This window comes from Cinclus cinclus, chromosome 5 (genome assembly GCF_963662255.1).
Source record: "Cinclus cinclus chromosome 5, bCinCin1.1, whole genome shotgun sequence".
Taxonomy (NCBI): domain Eukaryota; kingdom Metazoa; phylum Chordata; class Aves; order Passeriformes; family Cinclidae; genus Cinclus; species Cinclus cinclus.
The window spans coordinates 21,658,477-21,684,207 of NC_085050.1; the positions used below are offsets into that span (position 1 = coordinate 21,658,477).

Here is a 25,731-nt window from a genome sequence, read left to right on the forward strand (position 1 = left end):
AGTAAATTACATTTACTGTCCCACAGAAAAATAATTTAAAAATCTATAATTATTATACTTGTATGGTAGAATCAGACATGGGAAAAATATTATACTTTCTCCAGGCAGAGAATTCCTAACAGTTTTGCTGTTCCCCCTACATCTTGCCACTTCAGTGGGTACCCAATAAGAAAAGTAAACTCACTGATTTTATCCCTAAGTTTGTACAAAAGAAGGGCATCACACTGCAAAAATACACTGTCCTGTCAGTGCTAACAAGAATGCTCTATCTTGGATCAGGTATGTGCTTTTCTGCTGTATGTGTGAGCTGGTTTTGGCTGGGATTCAGTTAATTCCCTTCCTAGTAGGTAGTATGGGGCTATGTTTGGTGATAGAAGTAGGGCTCACAACATAGGGATGTTTCAGCTATTGCTGAGCAGAGCTGACACAGTCAAAGCCTGTTCTGCTCCTTGCCCACCCCCGAGGAGGCTGGGGGTGCACAAGAAGATGGGAATGACACAGCCTGGACAGCTGACCTCAGCAGACCTCAGGGATATCCGTACCACATGGCATCATGCTCAGTAGATAAAGCTGGGGGATGTCTTCCGAGATGGAGTTTGTCTTCTCAGGTAACCACTAAGCAGAATAGAGCCCTGTTCTCCTGGGGATAGCCAAACACCTGCCTGCCCATGAGAAGTGGTGGATGAATTCTTTGGTTTGGCTGTGCACAGCTTGTGCTTTACCTCCTGAAGTGCGTCCATCTCAACCCACAGGTTCTCATGTTTATTCTTCTGATTCTCTCTCCATCTGGCTGGGGGAAGTGTGAGTGGGTATGGAGTGTGGTTGCTGGCTGAGGTTAAACTGCAATAATTGTGCTGCTGGGGGTCAGCACAAATTTTCCCAGTATTTTTAGACTTCCAACTAGGTATTAGGACAACTGAATAGAACACAAATGCAAGATAGGAAAAAGGAATTGCTACAAGTACTTCCTTCAACTAGGTCCATTTTAACCTAATTAACCAAAGGGTTTGGGGTGAGGGATGGCAGGAAGGAAAACTGAAGCAGGCATGCACTCCAGAAATACATCTGCTTTATTTCCAGATTCCAGAGTAAATGCTGCTCTTATCTCCACTATGCTTTCATCAATTCATCTTCTGACCAAGACAACTCAGATATACTGATGAAATTTATGATTCAGATGCAGTAATAGTCCAAGAGTCAGTTCCCCATAAAGAAATTGGGCTGTAATAACTTCCAAAGTATAAATTATTATAACAGACTTCATACAAGCAATCACAGATCATTGTGAATGTGAAGCAGGAAGGATACACTGGATGATTTTTTTGTTTACTGACTTTAATATACTAATGTTGTTTCACTTTGAGGTACTAATACATGTCTGTGAAGGTAGTTTAGCAGAAAAATAAAAATACTGAAATACAGCAGGTGCAAGCATGTTACTATAGCTACACACAAGGAACAGTCAGAATGACCATAGATAGAATTGCATAGCTATTTCCATTATGGCTGTATTTATTGAAAGAGTGATTTTAACATAAGTTAACTACTGATCCTTCCACAGTAAAACTAAATTTTTTACATAAAGTGTTTCAGTAGGTGCTCAGTTATAAATGTTATGGTGTTTGCAGGCATCTACTGGCTGTATTTGGTACTACCACAAGAGAATAACAGACTGCTGGAAGTTACAACTTCCATTTGCTCAAAAAAAAAAAAAAAAAAAAAAAAAAAGTCTATTTCCTTTTCAGCTGAGCATAGTTTTGCATTGCTATTTAAACAATCATCCATCATCCTTTTTAAAGCTTTGTTCTCCAAGGCATACCTATTTTCAAATATAGTTTAAAACATAATAATTTATCAATCTATCTTTTTTGTGCAGCAGCTTTTCTTTCATGTGCACAAATAATGCCTGTTAAAAAGCTCTTGTGGAATCAAGATACAATATCTCTCTTTGAAATATTCCAGATAAGAAATTAGGTGAATTATTTAATAACATAGAAAACAAACCCAAACAAACTGCCAAGAACTTCACAGCTATTAATTCTGTTACTGAGTGGTGTAAATTAGTTTGACAGCTGCTAAGAATTCTCTGACAAAAAAATTTCTAGAGGGGTAAGCAAAATGTTTGGGTGGGGTTTTTTTATATCAGCTAGTTCATCATAAACTATTATTTTCAAATAGAGCCCCCTGTCACCTCCTGGCAGCTGTGATTCAGAGATCAGCTAAAGGATCCTGGAAAATACCATTTTGGACAACTTTGGTTTTGCTTCCACAACAGACTAAGTATGACCTGTTTCAAGAATGACAGTGATTCACCTGTTTTGAACTGAATTTTGCTCTTTGTAATGTTCACTTGCACTGTGACACAACAAAATATTGAACTTCTCCACTTGAAGAGTGAAATCTTTTTCCTAAATCACTAATATATTTGTCATGGATGCTAAGCTGTTTTAAACAAAAAAAATTTCAACATAACCAGCAGTTTTTGCCTTACTATAAAATGCATAGTAAAACACCAGAGTTCTGCCAAAAGTAGGAAGAAATTTTAAAAAAACTTGTGCATATAGGGTAGCTGAAAAATAATTCTCCAATTCCACCTTCCCCTCTTCAGTTAACCTTCCTCTCTGCTGAGACAAAGCCACATGGGATGTTGCTCTGATTACATCAGCTTTCTCGGGACAAGGAACACAGAAGAAATGAGAGCAATACAGATTCAACCCAAAACCTTCCCTAGGTCAGATGCTGTTTGCTAAAAGCTGAATCTTTTTTTCCATGTATGCAGACACAAAGTAGAGATCTCCATCAAGTAGAAGTTGATACACAACTAAAACAAGGTTAGAGACATAGTTCTAAAATTGGTATTTAAATCATTCAAAGAAGCATTCATATGGGCATTTTCAAGAATAATATTCTCTGTTTCTTCCCTCTATAGTCTCTGGTTATTTCACTCTTCATTAGCCATGTAGTACACTTCCCCTTCTTGAGAACCTCACTCCTTTCTAGTTCCTAATTTGAATGACAAATAGAGCTATTTAATATTGGTAGTGTTTCTGGGTAAAATAAACAGTTCCCTTCCACTGAGTCTAACCTTCTCTGCTTCTAATAAGAAGAAAAATATCAAGTATGGATTTGTTTCCTCCTGAGAACTATTTTTAATTGATACATGAAACCAAAATATAATTTCTTTACAACATGCTTGTCTGTGAAGGAACATCCCAAGATAAATACAGATTAGAACAGACAGAATTTGCCATTAAGTTCTAAAATTAAGACAACCTCCCCACTTAAACATATAAATGGCCTGATATGTAGGTAGGAATAGGAACATGCAAGGCCTTGCAAGGAGCTCAAATTGCATGCAATTAATGGGTCTGAAAATAGTTATTTATAATGTCGAGGTTAACAGCACACAAGCAACAGCAGGAAAATGCTGATATGCATCTCACATGAAATATGAACACCCAAACACCATAGGTGTGGAGACAGTGATCCAGCAGAGACCACTGCACCAAAAACTCATTTTCCTCATTCAACACAATCCCATTGGCCATTAAGAAATACTGTTTTCCCCCTATCTACAAGCTAATTTGAGTTTCACCAAATCCTCAGACCCCAGAATCTACCTCAGGCCTTGCAGTTCTCAGATGTAACATTTCTTCATGTATGTGCTTCACTCACCAAGTTAGCAAGTCAGACATCCCAGATTTGGTTAAACTGTACAAGCAGCATCTCCTGCAATACCCAGTGACACCTGGACTCAGATTCCAGGAAAAGTGAGACAAAGAGGATTCAACAAGTGTTTGCCAAGCTGCTGATAGCCTAACCAACCACACAGACCTTTTAAATAGAGGATGCAGAGTTGGTAGCTTCCTAAGCATCATGTGACACACTGAACATTCATTTCAGCAGAAAAGAAGACTTCTGTAATCTCTTACAACAAACATATGCATAGCAAATGTTTTTCTAGCACAACTGACCTCCAAGTAACATTCTCAGTGACTTTCAAAAAGCAGAAAAAAAAATAAAAGAAATCCCCAGTGCGGACACAAGACTTTAAATCCTTTTTTAGTATTTCTTTCCCTAATTATGCTACAGACAGTGTTAAGCAAATCCCATTGCTGTAATTTTTCAAGTCTTTCTTAATGATTAACCCTGCTTTTTCTGCTCCGCTGAAGTCATGGGATCAATAATCCAAAGGGGTACCATTTTTTGTCAGTGCAATCCAAACATTATTCTCCTTATTCTATTGTTCCCTTCACCTACAAAATCATGTCTTCTACTGTAAGTGAAGCAAAGTAATCAAGTAAAAAGAGATCGTTTCAAGTTTGCAATCAGTAGGCACAAATATCAATGTAAATATTTTTTTTAGCTTGTTCTTAGCTCCCCAGCCCCTCAGAAAATAGTCTCAACCTATTTCAGTTCTTACATCCCCACCCCATCATAAAGCATCTATAGCTCTCTTACCACCAATCACCATACTGTTTCAGAACTTTTACCTGAAACTGTTTTCTTCTCCTGTAATAACCATCTTCAACAGGAAATGGTTTTAAGCATTTAAAATAACACATACACATGTGGAAGGGAACCTCAACTTCCCTTAACATGCATACTGTACTATCATTTATCACTTTTAAGTCTAAGAAGGTCTTCACTACTTCGAAGAGGGAAAATTAATTAGTAAACCACAGAACAATAGAAAAAGAATTTTGTAATGCTCTGAAGGGTAATTGCATGGAGTTACAAGAGAATTACAAGGAATACATGCTTTGTTGAAAACCATGATTTACAAATACATTTTTTGTATCACATATATGAAGTGAACTACTTTAATCAAAGCAGCTCATGAGTCCGCAAATGTTTCAGCAAGATTAAATCCTCAGGTACAGAAACAAAAACAGCCTACAATGTAGTACTACATTGTAGTACTGTGCTGTTTTTGAATGCTTCCATTCAAACCTAACCTAGTTTCATGACATGCAATTATTCATAGAAGACAAACAGGAAAAATACATTTTTAATCAAACAGTCAACAAGCATAGAGGTTTGGGCTGTTGTTTTGTTTTTTTTAAATGGTCTTCCATGCTACTGGTAATTTCTCTCTCACACTCTCCAGCACACAAGGTTCCCGTGACAAGACACTTTGCAAACACCATCAAAATAGTATCTCTCAAAAGTGTTTAGTATGATCCTGCTCTGTTCTGAAGAGAACAGCAGTATCAGTCTCTCACTAAAGTAAAAAAAAAAAAATCTGATGATATCTACCTGGAAATGTGAACAATACAAGCCCTTCTAGGAAACAAAAGGATAAACAATACATGGAAACAAGGACACCTTAAAATATTTAGTTACATCTCACTCTAGTGTTTTAGAATTGAAAACTAACTTAAGATGAATATTCATTTGCAATTATTCAATAACTTCTTTACAGTACCTTGTGTATTACACAGATACATATTGTTCCCAAACATGATCAAAACATGTCCCTTACCTTTTCATTGTTGTAATAAGAAATGCTGTCTCCATCAAATTTAACCCAGCGCTTCTGAAACACACATTTGCTGTGAATCAAAAATTAACACAATTAACACACAGCTAACATTGCTTTTAAGAATGTCTCAATCCCAAATTACAGATAGGTCAAATCTTGTTTAAATTTCTGTTCAAATGAATATTCTGAACATGGAGCATAACTTTAAGTGCTACAATCTCTATTAAGACACTTTCCAAAACTGAAAGCTGAGAACCTCAAATGACCATCTCACTGTCATGCTTATGACAAGGACATCTCTGTTTACAGGTTATGGTACCTGCAGTCATTCAGTGTCAACACATCTCACCATGACTGTTTTCTGGCTAATTAACTGATAGCAGCACACCACATCTCCCAACAAGTACAATATGAAATTTAATTTTCAATGTGTGTTATCAACTGGACATCATTAATGAGAAACTTTCAGTGTGCCATTAACTCGTACTCTATAAAGACCTTCTAAAAATATATTTCTATATCAACCCGAAGCAGTCCATTACACTCATTAAAAATGTTGACAGCTTGTTAGTTTTCATCCACAAATAAATTATAAAATAGTTCTAAAATCTATTAAACAAGTTAATTAACCAAGAACAAGAACCCACTAATATATTTTCCCAACATTATTTCCTTTCCTTTTAAAGGAGTGCTTGGCTTTAGGATTAGTAGACTGTGATAGCTTATCAAAACTCGAATCAAATAGCAGTTCTGGCTTAATTAACTTGCATTATATGACTACAATAAATCATCATTTTTCATAACCTGGAAAGGCCAATGTACCATCTACTTTGCATTAAAATGTCAATAAACTTCAAGATTATACAGGGACAAGAGAATATAAGTACTACATACAATGTAAGCAGACTGAATGGCTGTACAATTTATAGTGAATTAACTGAAAAAAGAGAGGCCCTACTTTATTGCATGATTTGCAGCAATTTAAGAAAACAGTCTGGAGCTCTACAAAAAGAATGGGAAGGTGTAGAACAGAATGAAACATTCTGTTGATGGGAAGTGAAATAAAATATGAGAGCACTTCAATAGTATGAAAAAAAAATTAATTTGGTTGGTTTCTTTTCATTTTTCAGATGCTTGAGAAACCATATTATAAGAAAAATAAACAAAAATGTATCATTCACTGAACCATCCCTGAGGGAAAAATCCTTGAAATGTAGCAGTGAAGTGTCACCAGATCAAGGCTGACCACACAACTGTTCTACTCAGTACTAACCACTACTAATTTTATGGTTAATTCATTATCTTTTCCAAATAATACAGTCTCACACAGCACTTACTTGAAGTTTTCATAGCTTGTTCTCAACTCTATCCCTTCAGATAGAGCAAGACAAGCCAGCTGGAATCAAGAACTATACTTTTTATCAGTCTGCTAGCTAACTGCCAAAAGTGTTGTTAAAAAAAAAAAAATCCTGAAAGTAAAATAAAACAAAAGTTTTATAAGAAATCAGTACCCTAATAATTCGGGGGGGGGGGGGGGGGGGGGGCAAGAAAGAAATATGGAAATGCTCTGTGTATAATTATTCTTTGATCCATCACAAAAGGTCAACAATGGCAATCCATAAATGTGTATGAAACTTTGAAAACAACTTAAAAAGACAATATTTTTGAGCACATTGAAATTCTGCAATGGTAAAAGTTTTATTAAACCTATTATTCCATCTTGTTAATTACCTTCAACAATGAACAATGTACCACTGTAAAAACACAAAACCAAAATAAAAAAAACATATCATGTCAAATCAAGACTGATATACAACAGAGCTACTTCTAATGAGTTCAAATCAGATTGTATTTTAAACTAATTTAATTACCTAAATTTCTCACTAAAAAAAATTATACACTGAATTATGTTGCTGATGATTCGATGATTATTATGGCAACAAATAATTAAAGAAAGGGACAAATGCTTTAATACCTTTCAGCACAGCTTGATATACAGTCCTAAGAACAAAGAACACAGATCTACTATGGCTTTAATAGAACTGCAGTAGATGTCTTATAGCACTAACAAGACAACAGCTTTAATTTCTAAATGCTGAGTCCCAGCAAAGATCAGACACAGACTTAAAAAGTAAAATTGTTCTACTTTCAATACAAAAAAGAATTCATAGAATTCATAAGAACGTTAAGTCATAAGAACAAAGAGAAACTGAAAACTACAATTGAAAAGGAGAAAGAAGAATTTCATCAAAGTTTGCAAGTATTTGATTGAAGATCTGCTAATGAAGCATTCTTTAGTGAAAAACAGTTTAATGACAAGCAAAGTTTAAAATTAGTTAAAATAAAACAAAAAAATTATAACAGGAATCAAAGATTTTTGTTGTTGCCATCTAACTTCCAAATGTGACACAGAGAATTCATTTTCTATTGTGGTCCCTTCTCTTCATTATTTGGAATCTTAAGACTTGAGCAAATTTCTCCCATCAAATTTTAGGCACAAAAGTAAATTAAATAGAAGGAATTCACCCCAGGTGAATTCTAAACTCAATGCTCAAGTTACACAGACAGAAAGCAACAGGGCCTTCAGTCACACGAATTATTAAATTATAATCCATGGCCAAATTAGTAAAGTAGTTTGCAGAATTGAAGTTTGTTTTCACTAAATTTGTGGCCCACAAAAAAATCAGCAAAAATGTAGCAACTGGAAATACTGGTACAAATTCATTCTGTATTTTTCCACTATAGATCATGAGTGGTGAGCAATGATTTTAAGAAAAATATTTTTCCTGAGTGCATCTCCTAAAGAAACTTTAGGATAGGTAACATCACTAAAAACTTTTAAACTCACAAAAGTTTGGTGCTCTTTCAAGGAAAACAATTCCCCTTCCACTACAAATATTAAGCAGTGACTAAATACAAAAACTTAGTATCTCTCATGCAAACCTACATTGCCACAAGTACACAATAAGCACTGCAAACACCATACCCTTGAGGGGACAATTTATCCAGCCATCCTGCTTTAACCTTCTTTACTGATGGTCCATAAAAGCAAGCATATGGTGCTATTGATTCATTTCCAATCAAAGTCTGATCTCCACCAAATCGACAAGAATTCATTTGTTCACCAGCCAAGCAATCAGAATCTCCACTTTGCATCACACTGCAAGATGCTGAGTGTGTTTTGGTTTTATTTTTCTTCTTCTTTAAAGACAAAGAATGCTGTTCCACTACAGAGTATACAGATTCACTTTCAGATTCTTCTGGTGTTAATGATGGCTCTTCCTGAGACAAGGATTCGGTTTTTGCAAATTCTTTTGTCTTCTCTTTCTGATTATTAGAGTAACTGGAAAAAAAAATGAATTTTACTCTTAAAATGTATTACTACAATGCACAAATACATAAAATTAGTAATCAGAACAAATACTGGTAAGGTATATTATGTTTTTAACTTGTATAATCACAGTGATAACCACAGACTTGCTAAACATAACCTATCTTGTGGCAATCCTGAATCCTAGTTTATCCATTCAACAGGAATACTACCAAGATAACACTCCTTCAGAAGCCTGAACAGAAATTTAAAATTAAATTCTCCTTCCTCAGAAAACTAGCTTTGCTCTTTTGAATACTTTCAATGACTTGCAGTTTCACCCCTCTTGTCCCTCTTCCACCTCAACAGGAGCCTGGTGCAGACTGGATAACTGAGAAGCACATTAGCCCCCACTTCATCAAGCCACTGGCCACTGGCTCATAACAGGAGTGGTGAATATGTTTTAGTTTTGTGTTTGTTTATCTTCTAATGACGAAGTAAATTATGAGAGCACTCAGACACAGCTGAGAGATGTACAAAAGTGGAACTTGGTCTTCCTTATTCTGACTGGGGAAAACAGGGACGTTCTCCAAATCCACAAGAGATTCTGAAACTTGGTTTAAACAGTCTCAGAACAGACACACTGCCCAGATTTGCCTCATATAGGATAGGGTAAAACCTCAAAAAGAAGAAAAAAAAATTTAATCATGATTGTGCCCTCAGAGCTCGAGATCCACATACGACATCAGTAAATAACATTTTCTTCTTTAAACTTTGAGTTTCTCAGTAATTCTTATTAAATACCATAGATTCTTGGAAGAATATTGTTCATTCATTCCTAGATCAAATTTATTTTCACAAGCCAGGAATTCATTTCCATGGAGATCCTAGAAAAGAAATATATTGTAACTAACATTGGTACTGAAGGAGTAAGTGATATTTAAAGTACTGCAGATATACATCACACACAGACACCCTAACTAGCAAAGTTGTTCTTTCCCACATTTTCAAACATGCACTTGAAAGCTGATTTTTGTATTCTAAGAAATGATGCTTCAAACATTTAAGCATGGCCCAAAACACCTGGTTCAAACAAATCAGATAAAGAAATTCAGTGCACAGAAATACCACCGCTCTGATTTTTCTCAAGGCACCACTGACATCCTGGTTTTGGCAGGGAGAGAGTTAACTTTGTTCCCAGTAGCTGATACAGGGCTATGCTTTGCATTTGAGAATAATGTTGATAACACACTGATGTTGCTGGGTACAGCTTACTCTAAGTCAAGGACTTTTTGGTTTCCCATGCTCTGCCAGTGATCACATGCACAGGAAGACAGGAGGGTGCATGGCCAGGAGAACTGACCCAAACTGGCCAAAGGGATGTTCCATACCACAGAGCATCATGCTCTCTCCTTTCCACCAGAGTTACTATCAGCATTAGGATTATTATTATTGTATTTTGCTTTGCTGTAATTATTAAAATGGTCTTATTCTACCATCTAAGAGGTTACTTGTTTTCCACTTTTCCTCACTCAAGTGGCTGTGCTCTAGTTACTAGCTGGGGTTAAACCACAACTGATTTTTTTTAAGCTCGAGAGCCACATGTTACGTGCATCTTAAGTATAATTTATGTTTTTTCACTGTAACCTATCTTCCATAACAGTATTTCTTCTTGGAATAAATGTACAGCCTTCATAGAACACTAAAGATAAAATAATGGCAAATTAAAAATTCTAAAGCAACACTGAACTCATCCATACTGAATATAGCTCATTGGCTTTGGGGATTTTTTGCCAAGATCTTCCTAAAAGGCTCATCTATTAACTTTTGCTTAGAAATCTTTATCACAAACTGCTTGATGTGTACAATATATCAAGGTTGACACTGCTCATGAACATTACATTTCACACTTCCTAAACTTTATCTGACTATCACATTGCACTACTAAGCTTTTCAATGTCTTTATTTCTTAAAAAAAATAAATATAATTAACATCTTCATGCTTTCTGACAGAAGTGTTTTAAATTAACTCATTTAAGCTTTTATGTGTACGTAACAAAGCTGAACAACAGCAGAAACGAAGTGGATAAGCTTTCACAACATTGCCATTTGTTTTCTGAGTAGCAGCACCTAATCTTGTACTTGAGGACTGTACATTGGCAACACAGAAAGGCAAGATTAAAAAAAGGATTTAATTCAAAGCAGAGGAACTGTGCAGCAAAAATATAGAAATCACAGTGATATCTCAGTGAACTGTCTACCTTCCTCTGCCAACCAGACCCGTTATAAAAATAAAAACCCACCAAAACCTAACCACCCACATATCACAGTACGATGCTGTAGCACTATGGGCTGAAAAAAAAAAATTTAAAAAAAATAAAATTAAAAAAACCACAACAACAAAATACCACTCCCCCACACATCAATAAAATCAACCAACCAAATCCAACAAAAAACTAAATAAAAAGCATCAATATACCTTGTAAACAAATTAAATAGAAAGCTCAAAAGCAATCTGTCCACTGCTTATCAAATACTTGCATTACCTGGAATCTCCCAAAAGAAGGGGAAATGGCCACACTTCTGCACAATAGTCAAGAGGCTAATAGCACAATGCATGAAACATCTTCAGAGTAAAAATAGTTAGTATCCTTTATCTTCATTTGTTTATCAGGATACAATTGCAAACCATACCCACAGAAGCTACATAGGAGCACCTCTTCCTGCCTGTCATGAACCACTACAGTAACAGTTTTATGTCCTGCTTGTGCTCACTCCATAATCTTCAGTACCTGAGCAAGTGAATTCAGAGAGCCAGATAACTTGGAAGCAATAACTGAGAAATGCATTTCTATCGTTAGTAGAATTTGAAGTGCAAAAGTCCACAAATGCAGACAGGTTGTGGGAAAAGAAAGTTCTATTTGCTCACAAAAATCTATTTCTAACAAATTAAAACCCAAACATTTGCATTGTCCTGTTTACATAAATACCCTGCAAGATGCTCAGGCATTATACAAAGATAGCAGCATTTTCTCATGCAGACACCTTTATAGAGAGAAGCGTTTCTTCTATATAGGTACAGTTCTTATGCACAGAAAGCACCTATTTTTAAGAAAGAAACAAGGCTTCTGGATGCCAGACAGATGGAAATGCTTATTCTCTGGCCTGTATTAAAACCTTCTAGTTTTAATCAGAAGTAATTCAGATACATTTATGGTTTTAGCTTTTCCTGACAGGTAGTCTTTGTGATTTCAACAGCAAGACAGGAAGCTTGAAAGTTAAAACACAGCCTCCACAAAGGGTATCAGGACTGAGCCTACATTAAATGAAGATACAAGGCCATGGAGGAGAGGCATCTTCCTCAGGAGATACTACCTAAGTCTCCTATTAAAGGTAGTCCTGTCACAGAGTTCTCAGGTTGATTCTTGAATCATGGTCTGGCAGTACAACGTTGTAATGGGTCCATGAAGATAAAGTCCTCCTTTTAGCAGATTAAAGCTTCTCATGTTAAATTGGTAAGACTTGCAATGCAGCCAGCCTTCCACAGTATCCAAATACTCAGGAGCTCACACAATTTACCAAGTTCAGATTGCATGTTCAATTTAGCCCATCTACAGCAAGAAATAAAGCCAGTATTTCACTCACGAGGCCAAAACTCATTAGAATACAGTCTTCCTCTGAAGAAATTCTAATATACTTGACTCTTTTAGTTAGATACAACAAAAAAACATCTAAAACACTTATATTTTTGTGTTATTTTAAAACCAATATTAAAAAAGAAAAAGTTCCTTCTTCAGTTTGCCTTTCAGAAGTTTCTCTTTCTACTTATCTTTCTTCCTGACCCAAATCAAAGGCATACTTTTTTTATAACCTTCATTCCCCTGTTTTCTTATGCTTACTTACTTCCAGACTGCAGTGACTCATTACCTATTTCTACAGGCACTCCCTTCATAAAAGCCTACAGAAGCCTTTTCTTTACACCTATGAAACAAAGAAGGGTGATGGCTAACTTACAAGCCCTTAGAACAAATTTCAGTCAGTAAGTATAACAACTTGACACCTTTTATTCTACATGGGCATACTATGCTCTTGTGACTTAACATGAAGCAGCAGCAACAAGCTCTAAAATCTCAGATACTTTACAGTGTTATCTAAATATTCTTATTTGCTCCTAGGATAATTGCTTCTGCTGAAAAAAATCTGAAAGTGAAATGTATCTCAATGCATGTTTGTTTTTATGTTCTTCTTTATGACCTTTGTCCACAATTAAATACTAATGGAACTAAAATCAACTATGAAGTTTCCAACAGTCATGTGATAAACACAACACAGGAAACTGTTCACATATATGAAAGTGATATTAAAATCCAAATCTTCAGATCAGGTGAAGGATGTTATAAAATACTGCATTAATCATGATTCTGCAGCAAGCAAAATATCAATTTAGTTTCAAGCAGTTAATCCAGTTTAACAGAATGGTGTTTTTGTACTTTATGCCTTTGTAAGATAAGAAAGAATGCTGACAACCTTTCTGGGTATGCTTTTTCATAAACAACCATTCCAATAAAATGTACAGAATAATGCCAAGAAGTATTAAGAGACCTAGGAAACGTCTAGAAAATCATCTTAAACCATTGAAATAATGACAAAGAAATTAAATTTTGAATTTGTAAAGACATGGGCACAGATAATAACTAGTACAGACAACACTGCATTCAAGGAAAGAAAATGAACACTCAAAAGTCAGCTCTGCAAGTATATAACAAGAACAAGTAGGAAAGATAAGGTATGATTTTATGTGTACTGTGTTAAAAGGTCAACAACAACAAAAAAGCAGGGTATACTTCAAAAGGAATGTATGCATCAAAAAGAGATTACTTTTACTCCTATAAAACTACTCTCACTAGAAGATGAAATTTGAACCATTTACTTTTATTAATCAATTCTTAAGAAACTAGTATGGGAGAAAGGAAAACCTTGGAAAACCATTTGAGTAGTTTTTATTTCAGTCAACAGTTTACAATTGTTTAAAAATGAAACATTAGATTAAAGACCAGGACAGAAGAATTTTCTGTTATCTTTAATTCTGTGGCTTGAGACTGGCTGGAAAAAATATAAGTAATCACAGAATCAAAAATTTCTGTTCTGCTTCCTGCTGAGACAGAAGCAGGAGCTGGAGATTCATGGCATTTGGCAGATGCCTCACTAAGCTAATTTACCTCCCATATCTCCCTCCACGTGATTCAGAAGTCTGTCCACATGTCATCTGTGAATTCACACCACCAACTAAACCCCAACAAAAACGTTCACTTCAGAGAATCCTAAAAGAAAAGTGACTTTCTGGGTATACAGCAAGTTTAGGAGATGCATGAAAAATATCATGCAAGAACTAAAAAGTCCTGAGAACTTTCATATACAGGAATTGAAAAAGGGTATGACAAAATGTGACCATCCCATCAACCTAACCTAACGTGTAAGCTGCTTTCACAGGATATGCAAAAGTCTGTGCAGAGATGCCCAACCTTGAGCTGCAATTCTCAGATGAGAAAAAAGCCACTCTTACCCTTCTTTGTAAATTCTAACAGTTTCAAATTTCAACAGCTTAACCTCAATTACGCACAAAGGATAGAGCGCTGTGAGAGCATAAGTACGGCAGCTCTGGCCAATGGGGTAAAAAAAAAAGAAAATCAGTTATCTGTCCTGTGTTGGTTCAGAAAAAAAAAACAAAAAAAAAACCAGAAGAACAAAGAAATAACCAACACACACATTGCAGCTTCCTATTACTCTTGAGAATCCCAAGAGTCATTAGTCTTCAGATATATTTAAATCATAATCCCTTTGCATATACCTAAAAGACAGAAAAAGTACAGGCAACTAAAAGAGCACAAAATAAAAATAAATAATTACGGCCAGTATGAGATACCTACCACGAAGATTCAAGTGAACACAGACTATATACATCCAAGCTTCTCAACTTACTTTAGCATGTTTAGTGTTGTCACAAATAAAGGTTTCCCCATATGGAGAGATAACAGGTGGCTTTTCTTCCATGAAATTATCTTAAAGCAAATAAATAAATAATAAATAAATAAATAATACAGTCATACAGTGTTCTACTATGAGTCACAAATGCTCTGCTAAAGTCATAATAAAATCAACAAGGGACACAGATTTTTCAGCTTGTAATTTTTCTTTGGTCACAGAAAATCTTTGAGGAGCAAGGAACAATGTCCTACTTCTAAGTGAACTCCAGATACCTTCTTTTCACCACAGACATTATCACTTTTATTATGCAATTTTAATATAACTTGCATACAGGCATTTTCTTCTTTCCTACCCTGCATCAAGTTAAAATAAGAAAACCTTCAGCTGTCTAGTCTAAGAAGCAATAGCTCCAAAGTGTTCTTTATTCTTACTTTTAAAAAATACCAAAAATAAACCACCACACAACTCCTCTGTGGACAATTTTCATTTTGTCACCAAATATTTGCTTAAAATAAATATACATAAATTCAAACAATACGTATTTTTCAAATATGAAAGAAGTTTCCAGCTAACTGCACAAGACTTCTAAATGCTTCAGTAAACTATTTAATACAATAAATTTCCTGTTTTTTTCCTGGAGCTACGAGCACTTATAAACAAATTAAGCTGCATTAGTCAGGAATACACACTTTATGTTTTTCAAGAAGTTAACTCTGCCTAAAGTATTCTGGATCTAATAGTAGAAACTTAAAATTCTAGTCTAAAAAAGTATATTAAAATAAATGGGGATTAAAGACTAGATTTCCTAATTTTTACTTTATTTGGTCACAATCAAAAACCAAGTAAAAATGCAGAAGTGATTAAATATTCTTCTATCACATAAATCAATTCTTCTAGACCTTTGAGATGCCCTACATTTCTTAAAATACATAAGTAATGCTTATTTTAGACAACTGGTCCAAGGTTTCTTTTTCCTTAATATTCAAGATGTAAATATCTGCATTCTTAACTCACTGTTTTGTGAAATTTGCCTCCCAGAGCAAGAAATATTTACAAGGTCCATATTTCTTCTTCTCTGAAGGGAACTGGAACAAAACAAAGCAGAGAATGAAAACATTAACTGAAATTTCCCAGAAAATAAGCAAAACCATCCCATTCAGTTAAAGAATTACAATTAAATACAAATATAGAAACAATAGATTTTAAATCTTGGGAAATTTTCTGATTTATTTTGAAAGCCATACCATAATATGTTTTTCCTCACCTTTTGACACTGAATACTTCTCTGATCTTAGCAGACATCCCAAAATCGAGGTGGTGGGGTGGAGGGAAGGGTGTTCTGACTGACCTTAAAAGCATTTAGACTGCTTGAAGAATGGAGATCCCAGAGTTTTCCCCAAACTTTTCCTTCCCTTCTCCTTCACAAGGATTACCAGTAACTGTATTTAAGAGTGGATGCACTATGAAAATCTACTTTAACATTAAACTTGTAAGGGGCCTGAGAATCCAGCCAAAACATGCTCCCAACCACTGAAAAAAAAAATTACTGTTTCGATTTCCTAAGGTGAATTATTTCCCCCCAACAAAGTTTTAAAACCAAGAGGTAAATGACCTTGCACTGCAACTGCCTGTGACAATCCTCACTCATTTTATAACAACGTATCTCCATGCACAGCAGAAAAGTTATTTTATTAGCAGTGTGCTGGCCCCATGTATTTCAGTAATTTCAAATACAGTCCAATATTATGGCTATTATTAATATTTCAGACAAAGACAGCTTTATTATCAGAACACAGGAAGAAAAATGCGTGAAATGGAAAATTTCTAACTCACCTTCACTAGCCCAATAGGTCTCTATTAGAGGTCTTTTCACTCAAGCCCTGAATTCCCCCTTAACATAATTAGCCATTTTTCCACTTAATTTTCTCTGCTTAAAATAGGAGTACTAAAAGTACTCATTCATCCTTATAGAATATTCTGAGGCTGCTAAATGCCATGTAAGAACCTTATTGGTTTTCCTAACAGTCTGTGAGTCCTACATCCTTTAAAGCCAAATGCAATTATCTTCTACGAAAAATATCAATCCTAACTTTTGTTTCCCCATTTAACATATTGAGAGATTTTATTATTTTAAGATACGATACATTAAGAACTTTAGACCTACTGTCCCATGAAGTCCAACTTGAATTTCTCCTAACTACAAAATTGTTTCTTTGTGACAGAAGGCAGGCATTCGTGGACTACTATTTCACATAATTTTTACTCCACACCTAAATCTGGCTCAAAATTTTTATTAAATTCAATATAGAAGCCACATCTTATAAAATTACTAGACATCTCAAATGTTATCCAGGTTACCTAAACTAAGTTCCCCAATTATCACTTCATAAAATCCTGGGTTTAGAAAACACAGGGTGAGTTTGGCCACTGAAAGTGGATCATGGTTTAGTTCCCATATATAATTGCCTACTCTCCTGAGTCATAATTACAATACACAGCAAATACTTTAAAAGTCAGTGTTGCATCATACATTTTACTAAAATTCATGTAGTTACACATTCTGAAGCTCCATTAGCAAACAAACTTCATGTGTTTGTATGAACAAAATTTTAAAGAACTTAATATGCTTAAAACAAAACCAAACCTAACCTCGTATATTTCAACACAGATCAGATTTTTTTGTTGTTAGGTTGGTATCCTCTGAAGGGTATTAGCAGCATTAAACTAAATTAAGACTTACAGATAAACAGCTTTGACTTGAAAAGCTTTTAAAATTATGGAGGCTTTCCTTATATAAAACAGTGAGTAATTTGCTTAGTTTCAAGGTGAATGGATAATTTCACCAGGTAATGAAAAATAAGTCAGCTTAACAAACAAAACAAAACAAAACAAAAAAAAAAAAAAAAAAAAAAAACCAAGGAAATAAAAAATAAACCCACACACAAAATACCCTCCCACTTTTCTTTAAAAACCATGTCCTTTTCAAGACTTGTGTATTCTTTTTCATCATGTACCTACATTTATGTATACAGGGCACAAAATCCTGCAAAAAAACAAACTACAGTCTTTTTTTCCAGCATTTATAATATACAACCTATTTGTCATTTTTCTGAAAGCAAATTTATAACTTATGTAAATTATATATATATACATACATACATACATTTCGTTTACATGAAATAAATAAAATGAGCTCACTTTCAAATATTATGTCATAAAAAACCTACAGTGCAAGCTATAAAATGATACTAATTTGTGAATGCTTAATAGCAAGCTAGTTGTTGCACAAATTAAATACCTGGATTAAAAGAGAAAAACATGGAAGATGTCTTTTGGAGGAAAAAAAAAAGTCAAAAAGAATCTTCTAACTCTGTCAATCTATGACTTTCTCTTACCCATTTCAAAAATTAGATACCTCTTCTCTTGAATTTTTTCAATTCAAAAACTGAGTACCTCAAACAAAGAAGATTGATGATGCTCTTTAATGGAAGGTTAGTGCAAGCAGTCTGCCTATCATAAAGTGCACCAAGTTTTCAAAGATATAATAATAATTTCACCTATTGTTCAGTGTTTATTTTGTTACAACTGTGGTGATTAAAACTCCCTGTTTTCATAGTACTGGGTGCAGCTCAGGCTGCATACATTTCTCTAGCACCCTGTATTATGCATAAACAGGATGAAAGGATCTGCTGAGTGTTTTAAATGAAAGAAGCTTTTGTTTTCAAACTCATTCAAGACGTTTTCTATCTATCTCAACACACAACCCTCTCATAATGCAAACACATCAAAACTGCTCTAGCATGCTGTGTTAAAGCTTTGGGGTTCACAGACTCCTAGCAGAGGTAAAGTTAATAGCAATGCTTTAACACAGCAACACCAGCTTGGCATCTCATGAGCGATCTTGACCACTTGTATGTTAAGAAATGGAGCAGAAAGGATATCAGCACCAAGCAAGAAATTCCAACTGCAGGATCTGCCAACTGCAGAAAACAAATGGTGCCTGCTAGAGACAAGCACCATTATCTACCTCATTTATATCTTCCCCCATATGCAGGATGTTGCCCAGAATTTTGGTCCGTTTTTTCTTATTTCTTAATAAAGAATCAGAGCAATGCCACTACTGCACAATACAAGTAACAAAGATGGGTGATAAGAAAAAATATAAAAGAAGTATAGAATTCATCAGTCTGGAATTTCAACTGCATATTATTCTGTATAAAAATCAGATCTACCATGTTATAAATCTGCTTCAGATTTTTGTTTGAATAGATTGCTTCCCAGAATTATGCCATGTTAATTATTTCACCCAAGAGTGACTACTGGTTGATCCAAAGCATCCAAAGCCTCTAAAACTGTTTCAAAACTAATTATCTTGAATCTTGTCCTAAAGACACATTAATGGTTAGCTCCATCCATTGCAATACTTCCACTATTTCATCTTACAGAAACCTTCAATTTTTCAATTTGCGATTTTAAACACCTTTTGACCGATCTTTACTAATTCTCCAACAACCGAGAGCTCATAATGCTACTATAAGGAAAGGTCTAGCTGAAAATAATTTAGTGTAATTGCACATCAATACTGAGCAACAAAAACCAGTACTAAAACCTGCACAATAACACCACTATTAAGAAAACTATAATTGTCACCTTTTTCTTTTTTTTTAATACTGCACCCCCAACACTAGAGTGATGCCACACTGTAGTGCCATAATTCAAAGAATAAATAAACCTAATATATTTTCAATTTTTAAAATGCTATGGTATCTTTCCAGATGCCAGCATGCTTTGTTACAGGCAAGAGCCAGGAGCAGAAGTGAGGCATGGAGAAGCAGATAAAATTGCAAGGGAGGTAAGTGCATTATTAGTAATAAAAAATGATGCGGTCACAGCCCTACCATGGGCCACAGGGTCTGAACCCATTGTAGGAACTTTTTTGGGCTAAAGGCACACAGGAGGTGATGAGAAAAGTACTCCTTGCATAAAACTTTAATGACTAATGTCCACAAATGACTAGAAGGAAGTGCCAGGTTACCCAGATTTCAGTAGGGTTTGTCTGCCTCTATGAAACAGCCTACATACAATGAAATAAGGATGAAACCAGCATCTGTCAATAAAGCCAGTTGAAGCTGTTAGTCTATACAACTCTGTGAGAAAGATACAATCTTTCCTGAGGTTAAATATGTCTGCACGATGCCATTTTAAAGTTCTGCATTAGTTCTCTGCCCCTATGAAAAGGCTGCCAGAAAGGTTATCAAGAATGTTTCTGCAAAGTTTAAGTTCTACTGTGAAGTTCTCGTTTAGCCTCGATCTGGCAGACAGACTGGTCCCCCAGGATTTCAATATTGCTGTAACTGGAGCATAAAAACAAAGAAAAGATACTGGAGCTCACAAATCAAACTGGTGAGTAATGAAGTTAGTGATCTAGTCACATATCAATCACTAGCAGACTGGGATTTGGAAGATCTACTCCAGTGGTGGGAAATACACCCGAATACAAATACAGTGTATTCTCTCAACTGGATGATTGTTTCTCAAAAGACAGTGAGAGTACTCTTTTAGTATGTAGTTATTATTTTTTAAGTTAAGAATCGCATTTTGTCTCAGCACGAACAGCTTAATTAAATGAAGTAGGGATAATCACTCTACAAAAGTTAACATAAATCTACACCTCACTGGAAGATATGTTGTTGGGGGTTGGTTCTTTCCCTTTTTCCCTCTGTGGAATTTTCACCACTGTCATGCTAAGATACCTGTTGACTGGGCCCTGGTGACAAGGGGGAGGAGGGAGGAGAGAGAGGAGGGAAATCCCTCAATATCCAAACATCCAGAAGAGCAGACGGAAGGCTCTGGCTCGGCCCCATTTCCCCCACGGAGTTCAGACGAGAAGGACGATCGCTGCCTGTGTCCCATCCCTGCCATCCCAGCGCTGGGAGCCATCCTCACTGCTGTCAGACCCTGCCCTGCTGCCTTCTCCCTGTAACCTGCCACCATCCAGCACTCTGCTGAGCACCAGGACCCACACCGTGAGCGGAGAGCTCTCTCCCCATCTCTCTCTCCCCCTGGGACAGCGCTGCCATCACCCCCAGCCCTCCTGCGGCTCTGCGGGACCCGCCCGCCCCCAGCACCGGGAACTGCAGCTCAGGGAAAAGGTGCCTGCAGCCAAAAAACACTGGGACTGAGTTACTGTTCTGTTTGTGGGTAATTTCATAGCTGTTGTTGTTCTTGTTTGTCTTGTTAGATATACTAGTAAAGAACTGTTATTCCTACCCCCGTATCTTTGCCTGAGAGCTCCCTTAATTTCAAAATCATAATAATCTGTAGGAAGGAAGGATCACATTTTTCAGTTCAAAGGGAGGCTTCTGCCTTTCTTAGCAAATACCTGTCCTTCAAACTAGGACATATGTATACTTAAGTTTCAATGAGCACAGGTTTTTTTGTCATTTAGAAGACACCAATGAAGCAGTTTTTAAGGCGTACAAAAAAATCCCTAATTGTTGCAAAGAATCTTTGCCTCTCCACCTGTTCAAATGATTGTATCACAAGACTAATTTTGACATCTTTCGGTAATCTAAAAAAAAATAAAAAAAAATGCTGGGAAACCCCTGCATTTAGAGCACGTATAAACTCGATGATGTTTCTATCTGCTGAGATATGAAGATGAAAAACTCAAGATAAATATACAACATTCTTAGACATGCCCCTTCCAAGCATAGCTTGTGGTTCAAAAAAAAGAAAATAAAGAAAATGCAACCTAATGCTTCGGATATGGCTACACCAACAAAACTTTGCATATGCCTTTGCATTAATTTTTCTTCTGTTTAAGACACTTAGCCAGCATGACAACTAAAACTTACTTAATAAAGCCAAAAATATTACAAATTAACCTGTGTGGAGATATTTTTTTGCATACAGACTGTACTATTGTTGTATTATGATTAAATACCTATTCATTGCCTATTATTTTTAGCATTCCAACAACTAATTAGACTTTTATTACGATAGGTCTTGAACAAAGTCCCAACAGCAGACATTTTTCTCAACATTCTATCATATTTTTCCAAGACAAGTCTACAAGTCTTGGTACAAGTTGTACAAGTCTACAACAACTAATGTTTCTTCAAGAAAATAAGTGCCACTCAGCAATTTGTGGACTCAAATTATGAACTCAACCATTTTGACAGAAGAAAAACAATCACATCACTTGAATACTTGGAAAGAAATTCAAAGATTCCATAAAGTCGGAAAACCTTGTACATCAATCATCTTTTTTTCCTCCTTTTCCCACTGCTGTTTTCCCCTGTTGGAATGTCTGAAAAATATTTTTATACTAGATATATCATTAAAAGCTAAGGTTTTGGTGTTTTGAGACCACCAGCAGAAGCCAACACATAATATGAATAAATGGCTGCCTTCATTCTCCAAAGTTAACAGTTAAATGACTACCAGCTCAGAAATTAACCTAAAAGCCATCTTGAAATATGGTCTAGCTTATGCTTTATATAGCTACTTTTAAGAGTCATAGCTAAAGTACTAAAGATTCCTTTCTTTGCTAATATGTAGATGCAGAGAAAACTGGGGAGGTTATAAGGACACACTGTTCTAAAATTTCCCTTTACACTCTCATTTTTGCTTTTAAATTACATTGAAGCTTAATCCTTCTTTCAAGTAATTTGGAAACATTCATATCAGTTCAAGTATATTTACAGTTCATATTTTAAAAATCCACACACAAAAAAAAATAAAAATACATAAAAAGACAAAAAAAAAAAGAAAGCCTAGACTGTTAGTTCTAGCATGACAGTAACTTCTCATTAGTAATGAACAGCAATTACCTTGATGAAGCTTGAACTTGACTTGATTCAGGAATTTCTGGTACAGGTCGATGCCTTAAGATAAAAGATCGGCTTGCTCTTGGAAATACTTTCATGCAGTTTAACGTACAGGAATCATACAAGTCGTTGTCTATCATTTCTCCTTTGAACTTATAGAATGGAGAATCTGGTTTACTATCAGATAAATCACCCTCATCCGCAAACCTCTGCTGTTTGTTTTCTTTGCATTTTGTCTCGCATGAACGAACAAATGAAGGAGGGTCACGCAACACCAAAGGGCCAGTCAAGTGCTCATCAGCTTGGTATGCAGCAGCTTCTGTCAGTGATGCATCTGGCTGTGTATTTGTCTTGATATTTCTATTCTGACTGACAGCTTCTAGTATGCTGTCTGAATTCTGGTATAAACTGGAAAAATTCAAATTTGTAAAGCTATCATCATTTGCCTCCATTGAGTTTTGCTCTGCAAGTTCAAACTTTTCCTTATTGACATAAGACTTTTTAAGAAGTTGCTCTGATGATGTTGCAGGTATCAAGCCAGTCCCATCTATACTTGAATTGCTTACAGGAGATTCCTGATCTGAGGATGAATACTGCTTCTCTTCTAAACCTTTCAAGACTTTGAATTTTAGATTTTCACGGACAAGAGAATTTCCCTGTTGAATTTCCAAAAGGCTGTCTAACTGCTTAAGAATCCTTCTGCGATGCCCTGTAGGCAACACTCCCATTTGCTGAAGCACACTATTATTTATTCCCACACAATCCGTCACAGTGTTATAGCCACATTTTTTAAAGTTAGGAAGATACTGTGCAAGGTTAATGTGGACCAAAAATTCTTCAATATCAGTGCCATTGCCTGTAGATGACATGACTTAATTCCATATATTGCCCCACACAGTCATGTAGAAATAATCAGGTGGCATGCATGCTCACTAGCAAGAAAACTCTCTTGAATTTGGTGTTCACCAGCCAGCAGAAAATATCTGTTTCCTCATCACACCTCTTCCAGTTTCTTCAGTTCAAACTGGTGTTTTTAAAACACTGCAAACATACAGGAAAGAAAAAGGACATTAAAAAAAAAAAAACTCACTTGAACCTTACAATTACCTTGAATAAAATTGTGAAAGACTCCTTGTCACTTGAACAGTAATATTTTTTAATTGTATATAAGAATTTCAACCGTGGTAAATCCATCCTTTTGTCTTAGCCTATATTAAAAAAATAGCAAAATCAAAGTCTCAGCACAAGTAATACAGACTTAAAACACATATTCCTAGTCACTAAACATTAAGATGAACAGTTAAGAGATGAACCTCTTATCTAAACACACACTCTTATTACAGACTACTTGGATATCAGGGAGAGAAAGAGTTATCCAAGACCACAAGTGGAACCTAAAGCTTTCCTATTCCCACACTAGCACCAATCAATTACGGAACAGGGCTTGTACTCACCTTCCAATCTTAAAATCCTTTTAGCATAGAAACACAATTGCACGGGAACAAAAGAAAAATGACTCTCTAGAGCATTCTATGTGATCTGTGCATTCAAGCCCTCTTCAACTGAGAATTCAACTGAACAAGTGCTATCCTCAATAACATCGTTTGCAACAGTCAGCCCTTCAAGCAAACTGTTCTGTGGGAACACAGGAAACAGCTATCCAGCATCTCAACTCTGACAAGGAAGCAGTTTTCCCTTGGCTACAGAGAGAAAAAGCATGAATCCATAAGCAGGTTCTGGCTATCCATTAGTTCTTCCTTAGTATCTTACAACTCAGCTCTTACACTCCAGATTTAATCTATTTGAGTTATTCTTTCTTTCAGGGCCATATCTAAATTCACAATTTACAAAATCCAAATGCTACTCTTCTGAAGGTGTTTGAAACAGCCTTAAAATAATATTTCTTCAAAGGAGGTTTAAGATCAGCAACACTCAACAGGTTTTTCACCTCTCTCTTTCCATATAGAAAGTAATTTGGCCTTAGGGAAACCTGCTGACTGTAGCAGCTGTCCTGGCATGCAGGTACTAGCCTTAAGCAGGCTGAAAAAGAAAGAACAGCTTCAGTGGAAGAGCATTAAGATTTAAGTAGCATTTAGAAAGAGGAGAAATCTCATGCCCAGAATTTGTCTTTACTAGTAGGCATTGATACCTAATTCTTCAAAGTATTTCATGACCAAAAAAAACCGCAATACTTATGATCTAGAATTGAAGCTTAAAACATTGCCTAGATTTTTACTGTATTAACTCCTAAATAAAGGATAAACCCTCTTCCTACAAGAGTCCTCCAATGTCTTTTGTATATCTAAGTCATTATTCAGAAAGGTAGTAATAAATAAATAGATAAATGAATATTTATGCACCTCATTACCCAAAGCCACATATAAATATAAAATACTGTACTGCATGAAGCACAGCTGTTACCACTGCTATTAGCAATTGTACTTCATTATGATTATGAAATAAATTATTAAGTAACTACCTCAATCTCTGGACTTGCTTTCTTGCAAAATTTTGTAAATATCTTCATTGCTCCCACAATTTCATAAAGTGGCAATCAAAACCAAGGAAAAAACTAGAGTCTTCATACTTTACACCATGTAAATATGTATGTGACATAATAAGAAAAAAAAGGAGATGAGCAAACCTACATTTTTCTGAAAGATGTAGAAGTCAACATAGCATATTTACCATAAATGTTCCTTTATTTAAAATAAATAATTGTATTCTCTCTAGTCTCTAGCTTCATTTTTCTGGATTTATTTTTATGAGCTTTGACCACTACCCACAAGTCTGAGAAGTGACTTACCTTGAATATTAAATTGATACAATTAAAACCTTTTAGAGAGACAACTCCATATGTCAATCAGATATCAACCTCTCAAGAGAGATTAACTTTATTACAGAGTTAACTCTCAATTAAAGATTCCCAAACCATTTAAATTCAAATAGCCTTGGATTGATTTAAACTGATTAACAATCCACTTTCATATTTACCTTTGTCCCATCCTAACCTGCATGCTTATATAAACTGTCATCATTCCTTTAAAAATTTGAAAACTCAGCATTTCCTCAAAATTGTCATGGCAGCCTCCAGTCATAAAGGATAAAATTCAACACTA

The 25,731-nt window shown here is 35.5% G+C and overlaps 1 protein-coding gene across 1 annotated transcript in view; it reads right to left on the reverse strand.

The window, feature by feature from the left end:
• Window positions 1-23,797, reverse strand: part of ARAP2 (ArfGAP with RhoGAP domain, ankyrin repeat and PH domain 2) — a 110,763-nt gene extending 86,966 nt beyond the window's left edge. Inside the window, exons 1-6 of the mRNA XM_062492701.1 lie at window positions 22,616-23,797; window positions 15,795-15,865; window positions 14,775-14,854; window positions 9,600-9,682; window positions 8,472-8,828; window positions 5,486-5,555 (exon numbers count right to left, since the gene is read on the reverse strand). Of these exons, the coding sequence (XP_062348685.1) occupies window positions 5,486-5,555; window positions 8,472-8,828; window positions 9,600-9,682; window positions 14,775-14,854; window positions 15,795-15,865; window positions 22,616-23,481 (1,527 nt within the window). The 5' untranslated portion in view covers window positions 23,482-23,797. The remainder of the gene's footprint in view (window positions 1-5,485; window positions 5,556-8,471; window positions 8,829-9,599; window positions 9,683-14,774; window positions 14,855-15,794; window positions 15,866-22,615) is intronic.
• Window positions 23,798-25,731: the final 1,934 nt, after the last annotated feature.